Source organism: Anser anser, assembly GCF_964211835.1.
Source record: "Anser anser genome assembly, chromosome: 9".
NCBI classification, from domain to species: Eukaryota; Metazoa; Chordata; class Aves; order Anseriformes; family Anatidae; genus Anser; species Anser anser.
In genome coordinates, this window is record NC_139729.1 from 24,804,663 (window position 1) to 24,823,608 (window position 18,946).

At 40.2% G+C, this 18,946-nt stretch overlaps 2 protein-coding genes across 4 annotated transcripts in view; one reads left to right on the forward strand and one right to left on the reverse strand.

Moving 5' to 3' along the window:
• Positions 1 to 18,946, forward strand: part of GOLIM4 (golgi integral membrane protein 4) — a 32,348-nt gene that overhangs the window by 5,203 nt on the left and 8,199 nt on the right. Inside the window, exons 2-9 of one of the 2 annotated variants that reach the window (XM_083848544.1) lie at positions 8,891 to 8,965; positions 10,191 to 10,240; positions 10,991 to 11,044; positions 11,563 to 11,713; positions 13,022 to 13,104; positions 13,660 to 13,743; positions 16,593 to 16,760; positions 17,546 to 17,878. In XM_083848544.1, coding sequence (XP_083704670.1) covers positions 8,891 to 8,965; positions 10,191 to 10,240; positions 10,991 to 11,044; positions 11,563 to 11,713; positions 13,022 to 13,104; positions 13,660 to 13,743; positions 16,593 to 16,760; positions 17,546 to 17,878 — 998 coding nt within the window. The remainder of the gene's footprint in view (positions 1 to 8,890; positions 8,966 to 10,190; positions 10,241 to 10,990; positions 11,045 to 11,562; positions 11,714 to 13,021; positions 13,105 to 13,659; positions 13,744 to 16,592; positions 16,761 to 17,545; positions 17,879 to 18,946) is intronic. The other variant, XM_083848545.1, reaches the window with a different exon arrangement.
• Positions 2,130 to 16,586, reverse strand: LOC310904189 (uncharacterized protein). Of its 2 annotated transcripts, none has more exons than XM_083848547.1 (7): positions 14,739 to 16,586; positions 12,684 to 12,781; positions 9,645 to 9,733; positions 8,606 to 8,690; positions 6,996 to 7,058; positions 6,271 to 6,363; positions 2,130 to 2,349 (listed from the first exon to the last, which is right to left on the reverse strand). In XM_083848547.1, exons 3-7 carry the CDS (start codon positions 9,722 to 9,724, stop codon positions 2,305 to 2,307), a joined length of 366 nt encoding a protein of 121 aa, XP_083704673.1. In that variant the 5' UTR covers positions 9,725 to 9,733; positions 12,684 to 12,781; positions 14,739 to 16,586; the 3' UTR covers positions 2,130 to 2,304. The 2 variants fall into 2 exon arrangements, with proteins under 2 accessions (XP_083704673.1, XP_083704674.1); XM_083848548.1 differs by lacking the exon at positions 2,130 to 2,349 and adding an exon at positions 3,920 to 4,162.

Here is an 18,946-nt window from a genome sequence, read left to right on the forward strand (position 1 = left end):
CACCAGATGCATGGCAGCTAGGTGTACAGAGACTTGCATAATGTGTCACCGTACTGGATGGTAGATTTCCAAGCTGTTTGTAGTGAAGTACTTAAACACGTAATGTACTTCACTATTTCACCCCTTTTTATAGTACTGTATTTAAACTTGTTCCTTAAGTTGGCTGAGCTAGAACTAATTACTTCTGACAGTTTGTTCTTCACGTGCATCATCCAAGCAGAACAACGCCTGTGCAGCTCCTGCGTGGTGTGATTGTTCCCTGTAACAGCAGCCTGAAGTCCTGTGAATCCCGTTAGTGTCAGATTGTACCTAATGCTATAAAAGGGTCCTCTACAGTTTTAGGAAATGGTTCAAACTGATAAAAAGTGCAGAGCAACCTTTAATGTGTGTCCAAACTTAAGGAAATTTGTCTTGCGTGCTAAGTAAGACTCCAGTGCCTGTATTTCGAACTTGCTGATGTTGAGGGCAACGTGCACCTGCTAAAGCGAGTCTTCTGCATCGGTACCACACTAAATAGCAAAGAAGGCATCCCTTGTTCTGCTACCATTGCAGTATCCTGCCCCTTATTCTGAAGTGCTCTGCTTGTGCATGTTTAAAACCAATCTAAATATGTATGTGTCTGTTTTGAAGACAAAAGACCTGTAGACTTAAGGTTACCTGGAGTTACCAGTATTTCTTCATACTCTGAGTACAGAAGAGGTGCTGGAGCTTTGAGTTCTGTAACCCAGGGAGCTGCATTGTTCCTTCTCGACATGGAGCGGATGGGTCTGGGCAGCTGAATTCCAAGACTGGAAAAAGCAAATTGAGAAAATGCCCATAGTTATAGTTCTGTGTGGCGGTGGTGTTTTTTTACTCCTGTAATACATTCCTGAATGCCCTGAAATCACTTCCCTTATGGGCATAATACTTCCTGGATGAATTTATACTAGTGCTGCAACTTTACACCTGCTTGGGATCTGGTGTGCAGATCACAGAGCGTGTAGCCTGGATGAATGCTGGGCAGTATGAGATAGAGCCAGCGTCCTGAAACTCTGTGTTGCTGATTACAATTGAAGCCTTTTCAAGCTTGTGAGTGATGGATCTGGCTGGATCTGTGAACATTTCAGAGCTGAGAGAGGTGGGAGACAAGATGTGTCAATGCTTTGGAGGGTTTACATACCGACGTTTTCAACAGTCACCTTCTGTCCTTTGGTCCTAGCAGGTGAAGTTTGACAGGGGCTTCTGCATCACCTAAAACATCTCCAGCTTTAGTGAGGGAGACCTGTAGAGAAGCAGTGGATGCCACAGCCTCAACCTGATGCTTGCAGCTGCAAACTGAGCCCGAGTCCTGTAGTCCCCAGCACAGGTCAAGCGGTGGCTGGCTGTGCTAAGCAAGCGACGCGGGAAGAGTTTGGGGGTGGCTGTGACTCTGCAGTTGCACTGACAGTATTTTTACAGTTAATGTCAGAGAGTTAGGTACTGCTGGAGGGGATCAGTTAAGATTGTAAGATTCTTATGCCTTAAATAAAACGTTCCAGACACATTGTGTCACCGGACTGCGTGTTTTGGCTGGCAGGACGCCGGGTGTCTCTAGGTGGGGCTTCTGTAGGAATAAAGTTTCCACCCGCCCTCTGATTTGGGTATGCATTGTAGCATCTCTTACACAGTCGTGAGGATCTCGTCAGCAATTTGTGGTTAGTATAGTTCGCTTTGCTCATTTTGGAATAGGATCTTTGCATAGCAAAAAGTAATTAAATCTGCCCTGCTGAAAAGTCAGGTGCTATTTTGAGGTTTTATTGTAATGAAAGCTAAATAATTCAGATTAATACTTCCATGTACTCTGTTTTTTCAGTAATTAAGGCAGAATCTTTTATTGGGTGACTTTTTTTTTTAATGAGTTGGGTATGAATTTCTTGTTGTACTGGAGCCTGAGGTAAGCACGTAGGGAATACAGCCTGTTTGGATGCTGTTCTTTGTTTAAAAATGTCTTCTGTGATGAATGTAGTTCTGTTCTTTTTCTGGTGATCTAGCATAACCCAAACTTCCTGAGATTTTTCCACTATGTCTCTAATTAAGAAATTAAAGAAACTTCAACTATTCAGCCTCTTCCTTTGCAGTTTATTTTCTTTCCTCCAAGGTATCCAAAATTAGCCTAGTATCTTATTTCCTAGAGGTGACTCAGATCCCGAGCTTGGCAGTCATTTCCAGGGATAATTACGGAGATGCTGAGAGAAGCGTGGCCTGCTTGCCCTCCTGGAGGGCACGGTAGGCAGCCTATTCCTATTCGTGCCACCACGCTGAATAATGACGTTTTCAGTGTTTCAGTCAATCTGTCATGCTCAGATGTATATCGTAAGGTTTGATAGTGATCTGTTTAAAAAAAATATATAAAAAATATGAACCACGAACTTAAACTATTGATTTCCATATGCAGCTTTTTGAAACGTACGACTGAAGCTGACTCCAAGACCCCTATGTTACAGCTCCCTTGAACAACTTCAAGGAAGCGGTTTAGCAGTTTTGTAAGTTGATAACTGTAGCTATTGCATCAATTCTTGCCATACTTCGTTAAGATAAAGGTGCAAATGTAGGTTTCAGTTGGGACAGACCGTTAGAATGTATATATGAAGTAATCTACACACTTTGTTCTTCAATGCCAATTTTATAGTAGTATCTGAATGTATATACCTGAAAAAAGTTTATATATATGGAAAAATACAATCTTAGCAGCATGTAGATAGAGTCACTGGACTTCTTCAGAAAGTTGGAAGAGCTCTAAAACAATTTTTGAGAGAAGGAACAGGCCTTCGTTTCCTGGAGCCAAGAGGTGAGCAGCCCCAGACGTTCAGAAACGAGAAAGAAACTTGTCGCTGCAGCCCTTCTGCATGTTTTTGTGTTTCTACAAAACGAGCCTGTGTGTTGTGACACAAAGGGCAGGAGAACAGAGAGAGGAAAATAAATAAAAAGGGGAGTGGAATCCTGTTAGAAGGAAATTTGCTAATCACCCTGTGTAGTTTAAAGGATAACATAAGCAGCATTCAGGCCACTCGCCAGCCAAGGAGTTGAACAGCCATGTACCTGTGTCTGACAGAAGGATGTGTTTTAAATACAATCATAAAAATAAAATTAAGCATCTAAGTCGAAAATCACTGAACAGGTTTTGTCTGAACTATTTGCATTTGTCACTGTAAAAAAAGCAAACAAAACCAAACAAATTAAAAACCACTTCAGCATAGGCAGGTGGATAGGAAATGCCACATGCAGGGTGAGATGGTAATCTGACCATGGGCGGCACCAGAGGCTGGAAGAAATCGTTGGTGGAGTGTGCAGGAAATCTCTTCTGGGATGGAAAATGTGATCTATTTCCAAATAAGTCATGCTTGAAGCCCAGCAAGCATTAAACATTAAATCACATTTAATGTTCCTTCTTAAACTTTTGTTTTGGGCAGCACCTACTCCAGTTCACTGCTTCAGCATGATAAATACCTCCCCAAATCCCACCTCATCGTTTTGTTTTACTTGCAATTTGTTTATAAACCTGTTGTTTCTTAGAGGTGGTCTTAACTTCTAAGAAAGAAGACAGTACATAAGGGAGGGTGAAATAGGATTCTGTTAAATTTAGATATTTACTCCAGTTTAGAAATTAATTTTTGCATCATCCTGATAAGCAAATAGAAGCCAAAACTATTTCTCAGAAACATAAGCATGTGTTTCTGGGATGAACTGCATTAGCGTGCTGAATTCCCCCGTTCCACAACTGCAAGCAAGCAAACTTCTAAGATCTGCAACACTTCTGTGTGCTGTGCTTCAGGTTTTCCTTTTCTATTTGAAGATGCAAGGCTGAAGGTTCGATAAAGCAAATAAAACTTCTTGTATGCTTATCTGACCTCTGCACACATTCCAGAGGCGGTTTTGAAGTTCTATCATGATGCTATCATGATGAGTTCTGATATCTTTTTTTAATCTGTTTCCACACTCAACATTGCAGAGCTTCGTACAAACCCTTTGATGCAGGGCATGTTCCACAGAGAGCATCAGTGATCACTGTCCCTGTCAACACCCCAGGGACTGAGTGGGATTTCGTAGTGCTGGAAGGAGTCTCACAGCTGATTGTGGTAGGGACCAGCAGGATGCAGGTACTTCCCAAACTACCCTCTGGTTTTTCAGATACAATCTAACTTACCTGGAAAAGATGCCAGTGTTGCAAGATTAGAAAAAAAGTTGCATAAAAATGCAAGTCTTCAGTTCTGCATTATCTTTGGGTAGGTTTTATCTGGTAGATTTTTTTTTTTAACTGACATAAATGCCTCCTAACGCAGCACAAAGCTGCATAATTTGCTCAAGTCCCATTCTCCAGTTCTAGTTTAATGTAGGAGAGCTGACTGAGCTAGAGGAACAGCCTTACTTTAATCGGTAGGCTATTTTTGGTGGGGGGGATCTTTAAAAGCAGTGGATTTTCTTGCCTGTTCCTGTGTTGTAACTGGTTGTAATGTGACAAAGCTGTTATCTGGTTCTTTACATGTGAAAACTGAGAAGTGTAGGACTTTGTTTTAAAGTGAACGTAAATGTGATACTGCCTGCAGTGCTAGTTGGGGTTTTCAGTGAACAAAGTGAGAGCAGCCCATGCCTGCCTGTATACAAAGCTGTTCCTTAATTAAGCCAGAAGAAAGCTTGTTTTTCACGCACGATCAGCTTTGTGTTATCTTGGCTTCTATTTCTGTTCTTTTTATATGCATTCAAAACAGACATTTTAAAGGGCATAAAATATGAAATAGCTTCAATATTTTGTTCAATATATTGTAACTATGGTTTCTGTAATGCTGTTTTCTTGCACTTTACTTAAAATACAGCTTTCCTACTCTTTAATATGGGAATGTTTCTATGGCTTTATTTTTCTTAGATGTTTGCAGTGTCACTGGAATACTGATTTATTGTGAAGAACCTCTCAAATAAGGCTTTCAAGTAGGCGGAGTGCATCCTGTGACCAGTAGGGGTTTTACTGGTTGGATTGGCAGTGGTGAAACAGGAGATCTTCCCGTTTGAAGGCAGATTCGCTGACTTAATGGCATGCAGAGCTTGGAGCTGGGAGAGCGGGTCGTGCTATGCTAATGTGTTCTCCCAGCATGAAACATTAGCATCAGATGAGTCAAGAAATCTCTTCTGAGATCAAAATTTTAATCACCATCATTGGACTAGAAAATCTATTCTAGAAGGGATTACTTGCCTAATAGAAATGTTTTTCTCCAAACAGGAAAGCTATTTGCATGGAATCACAACTTAAATGGCTTTCTTTGCGGTGACAAGAACTGGAGATGTAACTGTATTTCTGTAACAAGTCTGTGTTCTACAGCCCTTCATAGTGTTACCAGAGAAGTGCTGGTGTGGTAGGCCCTGCTCTGCTGCTTCAGTTCAACTCTGCCCCAGTCTGAGACAAAATAACATTGAATGTTGCCAAGACTACTGAAATCTGCTGGTTTTAAACCAAAGATGGTAGTACTGTGAGCTCAGAGAAGGATTGCAGAATTACTCAAGAAACAGTAACACTGCACTTAGTGAAACTCCTGGCATTGTGTATATTTAAGTTCCAGTATGTTCTTAATTTTTCAGTATGTAAGATGGGTGTTGGGGTGCTCAGGACTCTTTTGGGTCATGCTTCAGACAGACCAAAATGCCAAAGTAACACAGCTGCAGAGTCGCTGATAATGTAAAACCAGAAATACTTTCTTTTATATGTATTATAATGGCTTATTTTTTCTAATAGCTTAACTGCTTAGAGATGCAAAGCCAAGTGAGCTAACTACGACTGTTAAATAAACTTGCTTTCATCAGATAACTTGACTCCGGTGTTGCAATTAACATTCAGCCATGGACACGGTGATGCAATCTGCTGAGAAGCTTCCCCTCCTCCCCTGCTACCTGCTCCTCCACTTTCCTTTCTGCTTGGTAAAAATCTCACACCTTAATTCAAGAACTGTTAGGTGTCTGCTTATTGAAGACAGAGGGTGTCTGAACTAGCTGTGATTTTACTGGTTCTGTTTCTGGGCCCTGCCCTTTGAGGCTGGATCACCTTCCTGTGCATTCCTGTTGTGTTTTGTTCACTCACATAGGTGACACTATATAGGTCCCCTAGGCACGATACCTGCCATTATTTTGGTTTGGGAATAGTGCATATTAACATTAAATTATCATGTTTCTCCCTTTGTTTTGTACCGTTCTATTGAATATAACATGTCAACAAAGTACAGTTATTTGTGCAAAGCTTAGTAGGAGATTAGGGGTGGGGGAACTTACCCTGTGACAAAGATGTTTAAGTGCTGTGTCTGCATCGCACTGCCAGGAATTTATCCCTTTCCTTATATAGTTTCCATATCCTGGATGGGAAATCTGTAATAAAAAACATGTTTTTCAATACATATATATATATATTTGAAATTCTTGCTCAAGTGTATCCATGCTGGTAGTGGAGAAAGAGAAATCCCCTGCTACAGCAACAAGCCTTTGGACTCTTGCCTAGGAAGTTCCTTACTGGTAGGAACCATGTACATTAATGGCAGATAAACTCCAATCTGTACAAAATCTGACCTCTGACCTACTCCCAAAAAGAGCCAGTGAGAAAATATGGCAGCTATGCTTTCTTAATTATTCTTAATGTTGCATGTCATGGGTTTTTATTAGATGAAAAAATGTTGCAGAACATGTTTCGACCAGCACATTAACTAGGTGGGAAGAGAGGTGGGAGGCCATTTTTCTTACCCTCCTCCTTGGTTGCTTTTTGGTCAGCTGAGAGACTTGCGTCAGGACGCTGCAGGCTGTATCCCAGGCTTTCAGGGGCTGCCACACACAAGGTGGCAGTGAGGATGTGCTGCCCGGGAGGGGCACCAACAACCCCAAGTGCTGGGTGAGGGCAGCAGAGCCAGAGCTCAGCAGAGCCAAAATTGGATGCGGAAGTTACAGAGCACTGTGGTCCCTGAAAGCTAAAGCATTGCATCCCTCTTCTCCTTTCTTCCGGCCCTTACCGTGATGGCTTTGTTGTGAGTTCCCCACTTGTTAAAACCCCAGGAGGAGCTGCGGAAGGTCGCCTGCGGGCAAAGAAGTGCAACAAGAAACGTTACCTCAGAATCCGTTTGTGGCTCAGTCTGCTTGCCAAAAAGCCTCTTTCCACTCCTAATGGCATGGGAGGGGAAAACCATTATGGATTTTCATTTCTCTCCTGAGTTGCTATGCTACAACCGCTGCTCCTTTTGCAATGTGATTCAGCATTCACCATCTTCGGTGCCTAGATAAAACCATTACTGTAGTGCTGCCATCTTTTCTTCTTCTCTGGAAACTTACTTGCTGGCGACTTTGTGAGTGTTCATTAAATGCTTGTTTTGTTGCAGAGGATGTTGATACATTAGTTCATCTTGACTGATGCCCTTGACTTTAGATGATAAATAGCAAAGCAGGGATAGAGGCAGGATTGCTAATCAATCCTTGTCACCTAAGCCAAACTGTAAACATTTTGAGATAAGCCAGTAGCTAAAGAGCCTGCAGAATGTCGCATGGGGGAATTAAGAATGCTTTTTAAGGTATAAGAGGAGTTTTCTGTGGCTGCCAAGATACAAATCTTTGTTTGAGACTTCCTGTTGAAGGCTTATGCACACCAATGGTTTAGTTCTCAGAGAACTAGTTTCCTAGTTTTGAAGGAAAAAATCACGTTCCTTTAATTTGTGGAACAGCTCTTTGGTGCAAGAGTGCAAATTAAAATTCAAACAGTGAAAGGTGCTGGTGTCAAACTGAGGTTTAGCAAATCCAATTATGTATTTGTAAGAGTTCTAATTAATATTGTTGCTGCAAAGTTGGCTATTTTAGATAATGATCCTTCTGTCTAGTGAGTGGTGAGGAAAGGATAAATAGGGTCTGATGTTCACTGTCTGTTGAGACACATCCAAAACTCACCCTGCAAAGCACGTACTGCTTGAAGAGCTGCTCAACATGCTCAACCCTCTGCCAGGGGATACGGCACGTCCGAAGTACGTGTGGGTACAACAAAAATTCTTACAAGCAAAACTCTGTTGGCAGGTAAAACCAGATGTCAATTCATTTTTGTCTGGATTACACGCAGGTGTTCACACAATCTTGGCTTTAAGAGAGCTTATCAAAGACATCAGGACACCCTTCCTAGAGAAGGCATGCGATTTTTCCTAGCAGATGCCCCCCCATGGAGGACATGCTGGCACCCTGCGTGCCTGCCTTTGCCTGGCCTGTCGAGGCTTTTGTGGGATGTGCTCTGAAAGCTGTGCCTCAAAGCTCAGCTTGTTGCTCTTTGCCTGAAGCACTGCACACAGACCGCTTCTTCATCTCCAGAATATCATGTGGGTAGTTTGACTCGAAGGAAACGCATAAATGGAGTTAAAAATCAGTGAAGATTAAATTTTGTTCTCAAACTGAAATGATCCATGACTAGCAGTCTCTGATACCCAAGCCTTACGGAGAAGCGTCATGGGATCCGGTTATTTTTTTATTTTAGCTATGCTAGCCCTTCAGATGGCTTATTTTGTTCTTCCTGCTTTATCTCCTGTCTCTTTACAAACAAGGCAGAAGAGAAGGAAAGCATGGGAAAATGGGAAAATGTGTACATACGTACCCTAGAAGGAGCGATGATTTGGTAGGTTTCATGCAGAACAACCATAGCAGACTCTCCACCAAGGACAGAATGCAGTAACTGTAACCTGTAATGCAATAGAAATAAAAAATTCAGGACCAATATCACATCAAAAAAAAATGTAAGCAGCCCTTAACCTTATGACCTCATTCCACTTGTATTTTCTGGGTACAAGTTTTTTCTTTGGGTGTTCTGGGAGGTGGGGATTTTTATATATTTTTAAATATGCTGCTTTTAAAATTAACTGTGTACAAAATGTCTTTTCAGTTGTATATGAACACAGATCAAGATTAGAAAAATCATTGCAAAAAGAAAGGCTTGAACATAAGAAAGCAAAAGAAGGTAAAATATTATTTTCACCTTGATATCTATGATAAATTGACTATTAAAAATAGTAACTTTAGATGTGTATTGTTCAATTTTAAATGAGTTGTCAATATATTAAAAATAAAATAAACACATTAGGAGGACCACCTTGGCAGATCTGTGGAATACATTTTTAGTGCTCTTTACAGATCACTACAACATGGCACAGTATGCACAGGAAGCATGTATATGGATATACCTACAACAAAAACGTATATGGAGTATGGGCGCATGTAAATCCTGTTACAGCATAATGAAGTGTTAAACCTTGTAACAAAAACATGGGATCTTTTCCTGCATTCCAATGTGAAATTAGTCTGATGCAGTTAAATTGATTCACTCTGATTTACTTAAAGGTAAACACATGCTTGCATACCTTTTTCTGATTTAAAATTAAGTTCCCGATGTGTATGACGGAGAAATATTCACACATTTTATTTCTTACTACGCTTTTATTTCTTACCTTTTTTTTCTTAACATCTGCCCTCAATGAACCTTTAGCAGAATGCAAAAGTTTGAGTTTTCTCTAAGTCTTTCGTAGTTGTAAATTCACTGTAATTCTCAGAGTAAAGTCTGCATTATTCCTAAATCCGATGACTCAGCCACTGAATTCAAATAACTACTTTAGCAAAAGTTAAGAACATTTAAAAAAAACCTTAGTGTGCAGCTCCGGATAGCTGTCTGGTGCCATCTGGTGGACAGCTGCCTCATAGGTATGCAAAGGTGAGTCGTCATTTTTAAATCCTGAAAAGAAGCGAAAAGAAGAAATTTCTGTTATGCTTCAATTTAGTGTTGACTTTCAAACTTTTCGAAGTACATATCTTTATCATAATACAAATATGCACGGTTTATAAATGTCCTGTTCCTTTTGAATGATGCTACTGCGCCTCTGCGGAGAAAGCTCATGTGATGTATGTAATTGTTTCCACAGTCTTGAGCCTCTACATGTGAGCCTCATAGTCTATATCCCCTATATCTCACACATTTTTAAAATACATTGTTATTTATGATTTTTTTCTGAATGAAAATATTTAGTCAAAATATGAACATTTTGTTAAGTAATTCTGTTCTTGAAGATCTCTTGGAAAATTGTAACTGCATGAATATTCAGCTCGTAAGAGAATTTATATACAGATGGTTATGCTATTTAAGTGCAAATGCTTGTTTTTTTTTCATCTGTATTTTTCCTTTTATGTTTTAGATTTTCTTGTTTATAAACTAGAAGCACAGGAAACACTAAATAAAGGAAGGGTAAGTCTCATCATTCCTAGTACCAGCTTTTAATAGTTTGCTAATATTTGATGCCATTTGAGCTGCAAGAAAAAGGAAGTGCTTTGCAATTATAGCTGTTCAAAGGAAGAGGTCTCACAAGTGCTAATTGAAGGAGCTCTTATTCCATTTCTGCTCTGCCATTCTTAATTATTTTTACCTCTTATTTTATGAGACATAGATAATCTTTCTAGCAAATGAATTTAAGAAATATCCTCCTGTTTATAGTATTGCAGTTCTAACATTATGATGTTATTTTAAAGTGCAAAGGCAAATGAGAAGGCATTGGAAATCTTTTCATTGCTTAGTCTGCAGGAAAAAGGACAGTAACAGCTTTCTAACAAATGGTCTTTGAACTGAAAAGTATAAAAATAAATAAATAAATAATGAACCTGTTTTAGATACCAAGTGCCAGAAAGAAAGATGTGCCTGGTAAACCAGGACCCGGAGACCTGTAGAGAACTCTATAAGAAGAGAATAAGCTAGTATTTTATGGACACTTCAGGTTGAAAGTGGGAAGACTTTGTGAGCTGAGTTACGTATGTTAAAAATACACAGTTGCTGCAGTAAGTGCAAAAAATGCATACTTGTTATAGCCAAAACAAGTGGAGAGCTTAATTTGCTTCCTGTGAAGTTATGTCCATTGGCTTGCAACTGCTAAATAACCGCACGTACAGAGGTTAGAAGAATGACAGTATTGTTCTGATGAACACTTTTGTTTTCTTTTTACAGCAAGACTCAAATAGCCGATACAGCGCACTGAGTGTACAACACCAGATGTTGAAGGTAGGTGACTGAGATAACCAGTGTCACAGGACACTGGTGTCCTGCAGTTTGAAGGGTATACGGCCTCAGTGGCTTCTGGAAATTCATTCCAGAACATCAGTACACTGATGGTGCCTTCCTCTTACAACAGTACTGTTGGAAGATGATTTACTGCAGTTTTTACTAGTCAGGCTTTCCAGTGGATAATCTAATCTTCTCTAATGCAATTACTTGCATGGAGCAGTGACTAATCAAACTTTACTTATTTTGGCATCTAAGGAATTTCTTAGACACATTCAGCAGCTCCCCATGGGACAGTGCAACTGCTGAGTGAGGTGACGTAGCCCTAGAACAGGAGACTACTCATCACAGAGATCATTTTGTGTTTGAAAGGATCTGCAGTGTGCATGCTTTGAATAATAAGCTTCCTTTTATGAAAGCTTCGTATTCATCTGGACTTATGAAATAAATTGCCAAAGACAATATTAGGCGGATATGCTAATACAGAACTGTTCCGGTGTCCAACCTGGTATTTGCAGAGTCAACATGAAGAACTAAAGAAACAGCATGCCGACCTTGAGGAAGATCACCGAAAACAAGGAGAAGAGTTTAGCAGAACATTCAGTGATCACAAGGAGAGATATTTACAACTGCAGCAGGAAAAAGAGCAGGAGATCTCTAAGCTGAAGGGTATATGCTGGCTCTCCATATTAAAGTGTGTGTCTGTCATTGTGTTTGTGTGACGTGAGACAAAAGCAGTTTCTCTGTTCTCGCTAACAGGTCATTCATGTACAGCCTATGCCTATGATAAGTTACATTTTCTTGATGATTTTGTGGCCTTTCTGAAAGCTCTTCATATTTGTGCCTCATGTTCCTGTCTAGATTAGGGAAGTAGTAAGAAATGTATCACTTAAAAGCCCATCAGTGTCAGAGGCTATCATTATCAGTATCATACCATTCATTTTTAGTTCTAAGATTCATATAAAACCTGGAGAAATAGGTTTCCCTTTTTGCCTTTTGTTTACAAAAAAAAGTTAAAGAATTTTTATCACTTCTATCAGAGATCTAAATGCGCCTTTTCATGAAGAGAGTTTACATACTTTGTTTCTCATAGACCTAATTTTCTGTCTTTCTCAGCTCCTCTGAAACATGTTGCACCTGTATACTTAGGGGATGAAGTATTAATTTTTTTACTCTTAGCATCCTGCTTCCTATTACGGAGATTTCTTGCAGTTTGCAGAACTCTTCAATCCTAATTATACAATAGCATAGAACAAAAGGGTGAGGCGTTCCCCATCAAGGGCCTTTGGCCACTTTCTGCCATGTGTCACTAACACGAGTTAGTTTTGGAGCTGTCTGCAGTTTTGTCTGCACAGTATTTTGCAGGCAGAGGCTGTGTTTATTAGTTCTGCCTTGGCACCACACCAGTGAAGTCATACAGCGAGCTCTTGGGCTGAGCTGGATTGCAGCCTAGCAGCTTGGCGTGTCAGTAGAGCTTGCTTGTGTCTGCTTGCAATGTTCCACATCACCATAATGTAACAAGTGGGAAGAAAAGCCCCTCTCCCTGGTCCCAGAACATAGTGCTGCTTAAGTATGCTGGCCATCTGGGCACCTTTTCCAAAATAATAGCGTAGTCCTACAGAACGAAACTCTCACTCACCTGATGCGATGTGGGGGAAGAGGGAAGAGCTGAGGGTGTCTTCCTTTCTGCATTTTAAAGATTCAGATTACCATAATGAATTTTGCCATCTGCAGTCCCTAGAATGAACAGTAATGCATAGTTCCAGTTGCACAGTGGGTGCACCAAAATAAAATGTAAAATATTAAGTTTTCTCCTTAAAAATGTCAAGTTCTTGGGGGGGGATGTAAGGTAAGCAAATCCTACAATTACTCTAATCCAGTTTTACTATAGGAGTTGTTTAGAATTAACTGTAGTTCATGTTGCAGTGCTTTAGTATTATAAATCTGGGTTTAACCTATTTTGTTTCTTTTAAACAGAATCCTTGTATAATTTACGGGAGGAGAACAGACAGTTGAGAAAAGCTCACCAAGACATTCATACCCAGTTACAAGATGTAAAGGTAGGCTTTGTTTTGAAGGAGAACTGTCAAAACAATTGGCAACAAGAACAAATTTCCCAAGTTTTAACAAGCCAGAAATGGGCTATAACAGAGTTGCAGTTTATCTACTGTGGCAAAAGAAGAATATAGCTGAACTGGATTTCTCGTCTTCTGCCACCAGCATTTAAGGAACATGCTCATTTAAAATAACTAATTAAAAAAGACTAAATCGGAAGAGAAGTATTTAGTATAGAAATTGGAAATTTGACTTTAAGTAATGAACTGTGTGTTTGCCAAAAAGAACGTTTCCCAGCTCTATTTTATCAAGCATTTATTGAAATCGACTCCAATTTTTAGTTACATAAATTCTGGCCTTCAAATTTTCTTTCCTGGCACGCTCACTTTCTCTGTGCTTAATATGCATTCCAGGTTAAATAAATAAATGCTGTTATGCCAACTCGGTATTTTCATTTTGGAATACACTGAATTATCTTCTTAGTTCAGAACCCCCCAGGCTACCTAATTTACCTTTAGAACGAACTTTGTGAAACATGTAATGTTCTTTTTTTTGTGTAGCAACAGCATAAGAATTTACTCTCCCAGCACAACCAGCTTGTAGTGACATTGGAAGACCACAAGAGTGCACTAGCTGCTGCACAGGTCAGAAAGGAAAGCAGCCTGTAGTAGCTCTAACCTTCCTTAAAACTGGTTTCTCTTAGTTCAGCTGACTGTAACGTTCTGCATGTAGCCTTTCGCATGGGGAATTTGCAGGTAGCACCATGCTGCACACCGCAGAGAAATGCATGAGTTAAAAGGTTGCTTTCAAGAAGAAGCTGCAACAGCTTATCTGGCTGTCAGAAAACACAAAGCTCTGTTTGTAGGCCCAAGAGCGCATGTATTACTGGTAAGAAAAGTACCCCTGCATTCACGAGAGCTGTAGAATACCTTTCTCTGTCTTCTCTGATAGAACTTCTGATAGTTTAACGTCTCACTTTCTGACATTCACTTATATCACTTTTAAAGACCTCAATGCAGACATATTGATATATCATGAAGTTCCATTTTGTGTACAACTAGAAGGTCTAGAAGGCTATATACATCAGTGCTACAGGGATCGGGTATATATGGAAGTATGCAAGTGCCATATGAAACCTAAATTAGGTTTTTGTTTAAAAAAAGGCAGCATTGTCTTAAATGCCAATTTCAAGTGATCTATCTACATAGCTCAAACTTTGCTAGACTACAGCAAATTCAGTCAGCTGTACAGCCTGTGTAGGTCACAGGGGATCAGAAATTAGGAGTAAGGAAGGAAATTTTGAGCAAGGAAGACTTTGGTGAAAGATCAGAGGGAAGGTAATGAGGCAGCATGAAGATACTCTTATTCTTGGCTAATTTTCTTCATTTGAGGGTTTTTCAAGGTCCAAAAAAATCGTGAGTAGGACTAAAAGGACTGAGTTTATTTGAGTTCTGCTTGTTTTATGTGTCACATATAGATATTCAAAAGATAGGGAAAGACCAGAAAAGCCCCTCAGAGAATAAATATGTGAAGATTCTTAATTTCCAGCACTGAAAACATACTGGAAGCTAATTGTAACCTCTCCTCCCACTGGCCCTATTAGTTACATGGTACATATTTGCTTATATCAGAAACTCACCCAGAGCAGATTGAGAGTCTGATGTAAGGTCCACTAAAGCCAAAGGGAGGCTCCTCTTACTTCTGGCTTTTATTCAGTTCTTTATTTCGAACACCTGTGTCACACACAGCCTTTCTATCTGCAATCAGACTGTGGCATTTCTCATGGAGAACCTTTGTTCAAGTGGAGGATCTTGTAGAGCCTTTCAGAACAGAAGGCGTTCAGCACAGTCATGCAGTTTTTCCTGCAAACTAGCTACAGAAAGTTCACAAGGAATTATTGCTTAGAAACACAGCTCTGTAAATTACCCTGCTGTTTCTAGGTGTATTCTAGACATAAAATATCAGTAGTTAACACAGCACTAAGGTACTTGTGACCTGAATCTTTAAGGCGCTGTGATCTTTGTCCTTTCCCATAGCTCAAACAGCCAGACAGATCCTTCATATATTTTTACAAACCCCGTCTGTCTGCCAGCATTAATACCTTTCAGGCTGTGGCCTTGGATCACAGTGTTCAGCTTAGAATGATTTGTATGGTGGGGTGGAGTACTTTGATTCTAGACGTGCACAGTTTAAATATCCACGTGTCTTAGGCTCTCTGCATGGTCAGTGAGTGGGGAGAAAAATCAAAGATCTGTGTATTAGTCTTTTGATAAGTAAATACTGTTTTTTACTCTAAAGTTTCTTACTGGACTCTCCAGCAGCTAATCAGGGAACAGCAGTGCCCTTCTGGAATGATGAGTGTAATTACTTTGAACTCTGCTTTGCTTTGCTTTTAGGCCCATCCGTTTTAATGGATGCCATAGTCTTTTGAAGATGCCTCGAGGTGCGTCTAAATTCAGAGCTGTTATGCATTGCATCATGTCAATCCGTAGCACTGTGGATATTGTTTTGTATGAGTATCATGCATTGTACATCAATGCATCGTGCCTGTCTGCTGTACTATTGATTGCTATGATACCACATAACACACACGAAGTGACACACACAGTGCTGAGTGTAAAGCGTAACGGTTCTAACCCGAACTCTTAAATGACTTATGAAATATGCACCTCTGACTTCAAAACAGTAAACACTCCCACCACCTCCACTGGAGCAAAAGAGAAACCCTGTCATGGGGCACCACCTCTTGCCTGTGCAGTTGGTCAGCTTTTATAAGTCTTACGTCTCAAAAATTTTACTCTGTTCTTCTCTGCTGCATAGACAGTGACTGGTGTGCCAGTCTTGCTTCTCACGCTGGACTTCAAAGCTTATTGAAAATACTCTGATCTTGTACAGAGTTAAACTGCAAACCAAAATACAACATCCTACTGTTGCATTTTTTTTCTTCCTTTTTTTCTCGCTCTTCACCAAAGGTGTTCTGTGACTTTCTTTGCCTCAGTTGTGTACCTTGACTGTTGTCTTTTTTAACACCTGCCTAAATATTGTGGAGTTGGCGTTTTCACGGTGTGTATATAAACTCCTGGCTCCAAAAAAAATGAACTGCTTTCTACTGGTAAAGAAGTTGTGGTGCTCTTAATTTCCCTCGCTTTAGTCTACCAAGAAAACTGAATCATCCTCTTCTGACAATTCTCCTGCTTGGCATGAAAAAAACAAATCTTTGTCTTTGTCCCATGGGGATTTTTCCAGCATCTTTGTATGCATGTGCACTTTGGCTGAAAAGATTGTGATGAATCAATGCTGTTTAGCGCATGGAAACAACCAATCTTAAAACCTCTCATCCCTGCTCCTCCCCAGTCTTTGCTCTGATGTGAATATCGAGTCTTTTTCTAGCATATGTCTTGCCAGCAAGTTCACTCGGGGTGACTGTTTTATTGAAAGAGTTTTATTGTTTTTTGTTGATCGGGACACGGTGTAACTAATGTGTTGACTTTAGTCCCAGGTGGAGGAATACAAACAACTGAAGGACACACTAAACAAAATGCCAAGTTTCCGACAGCCCGAGAAGTTGGAACAACCAAATGAGCAACCAGAGGTGCGGGCACCGTCTCCCCACAGCAGCCTCCCAGTACACCGCGAAGCTGTGGCTGAAGAGCCTAAGGAGGTACAGGGCACTGACTGGAGCTATGGGAAATAGTTCTCATTCAGCAAAACACTAGCTGTGTGCTCAGCTTCCATTAGAAGCATGTGGATAATTATACGTGTTTGTCACTTCTTGAATAAGGTAGTTAGGAACAGTTTAATTTGATTGAATAGTAGAAAACTACGGTCAAGATGACGTTCAAAGGCCTTTAAAACGGTTTTATGTAAGCTGTTTTCAGAAGTTGCTAAAAATATGAAATTTAATAATACGCTGTCCCTAACATTTTAGATATTTCATGTGTTATAAAAAGCTCTAGCTTAGTTCTGAAGAAATTCTCTCTTCATGCATTTCATAAGGTTTCAGTGGCACACTTGAAGTCAGTATACTTAAAATTGACATACTACCTGATGCTGAAAGATAAAAAAGGCAAAGATGTGGGTAAAGTCTACAGGTTAAAATGCCAGTTGTGTTTTTGTTTTACTAGAGTTATTGACTGGCAGAACCTACAGGAAATAAAAACAGAGCATTCTTTTTAGATACAAAATTGTAATAGTTTCATTCCACCTCAGAATAAAGTGAGGCTTAAACTGCATTTATGATGCTATTGTGCAACGAGTTGTTTAGCTATGTAGAGCCAGGAGCTGGGTACTCATCCCTTTTGGCAGGAAGGGTAGTTTGTTCTGAGGCAGGCACTTGGCTCTCCTGACTACAGATCCGCTACTGCAGGCTGGAATAAAGGTATCTATATCTGCTCTATAGCTCTCTTGAAAATATGAAATCCTTAATGTCTTGTGCTTGTTTTTCAGAATGAGAAACCAAAAGAGAGAGAAGAAATAAATACCCAGGAAAGAGAAGACAGAGTTGAGCCTTTTCATCTACAAAGAAGGCCTAATGAGGGCCAGCATGCCAAAGAACTGAACATTCAGGAGCAACAAGAAGCTGGAGAGGATGATGAGCAACATGTTGATCAAGTTGAAGAGGAACACAAAAAAGAACTTGAGGAGGAAGAAATGGAGCAGGCAGGTCAGCCTGAGCACTTAGAAGAGGAACAGGATCAAGTACCAGAAGAACACGAGTGGAAGAAACAGGAACAGAAGGAAGAAGAAACCAACATGTTGGGTGAACGTTCTCAGTCAGAGGTATGGAGCACTTCTCTTTCCTACTAATTGATTAGATTTGCTGTTGAAATGGAGGCATCTCTTCTCATTGCTGGCCCTATATCGCATTCACCTGTTCCTAGATAAAATCATATTTATAGAAAGCTTGGGATTCAGAGCACTCACCTGGTTTTAGGTAAAACTAATGTCATATTTATAGAAAATTTGGGATTCAAAGCACTTAGATGCATAGGATTCAGCCTCAACTTCAGCACATGCTCACTGCTCTGCTTGCCAAGTGCAGCTTAATGAACATTAATTCTGCTGATAAAAAGCAACAGATGGAAGAAAAGAGCTGTCAGGTTGAATCCTATCTCCTGCTTTAAATTTGAGGCCTGTGGTAGGTGATGGAAAGAAGATAGGTGAGGAGCACAAATCATAGAATATCCTGAGCTGCCAAGGACTTCTGTTCAGCACTTTGATGAAGAGATGTCCCACTTTACTAATTTGATGCATCTCAGCAAATTGCAGAGTTTCCTTTTCAGGTATAGCTGCCTTCTGTAAATGCTTCCATCCAAGGGTTCACTGTCATTTAAAAGGGAACTTTAACAACAAGATGAATGTGACTAAAATAGTCAGGGAAAACCAGTGCAGAGCAGTGGCAAGTCTTGCTCTGTGCAGCTCTAAATAAAACCAGTGAAACCTGGATTTACGTTCCAGATCGGATCTCCAATGGAAAATACGTTTTACTGATCTCACGTTAGGCCTTGTAAACACTTACTCTCCTAGCAGATTAACTGTGCAACTCCAATGGGATGAGAAGTCATTGCTGAACAGGTGCAGCGGATTAGAACAACAGCGATAGGTTAAGCTGTGAAAGAAGAGTTACAATTTGGCTGTAAAGAATGTGCAGCGTCTCACTTAAGGCTCACAAGCAGCCCCTACTGAAACTACCCATAGTCAATGGAAGCCTATTTACTGTCTTTATTGCCAGCCCTCAAAGCTTTTTCTATCTGGTAACATGCTGGCTTTTTTTAATTAATGTGTAAGAAATGCATGGCTTCCCCAAGTCCATTATCCTCTTAGCCATGTTCTCCACAAACATGTCAA

Excerpts from the sequence above, each read along its gene's own strand:
- LOC310904189 (XM_083848547.1), bottom strand. The coding sequence starts at position 9,724 with ATGACGACTCACCTTTGCATACCTATGAGGCAGCTGTCCACCAGATGG. Across the intron at positions 8,691-9,644 it reads ATCCGGAGCTGCACACTAAG|GTTACAGTTACTGCATTCTG; the intron begins GTTTTTTTTAAA and ends ATTGCATTACAG. Across the intron at positions 2,350-6,270 it reads TTAAACATCTTTGTCACAGG|ATCACTATCAAACCTTACGA; the intron begins GTAAGTTCCCCC and ends TTTTTTAAACAG.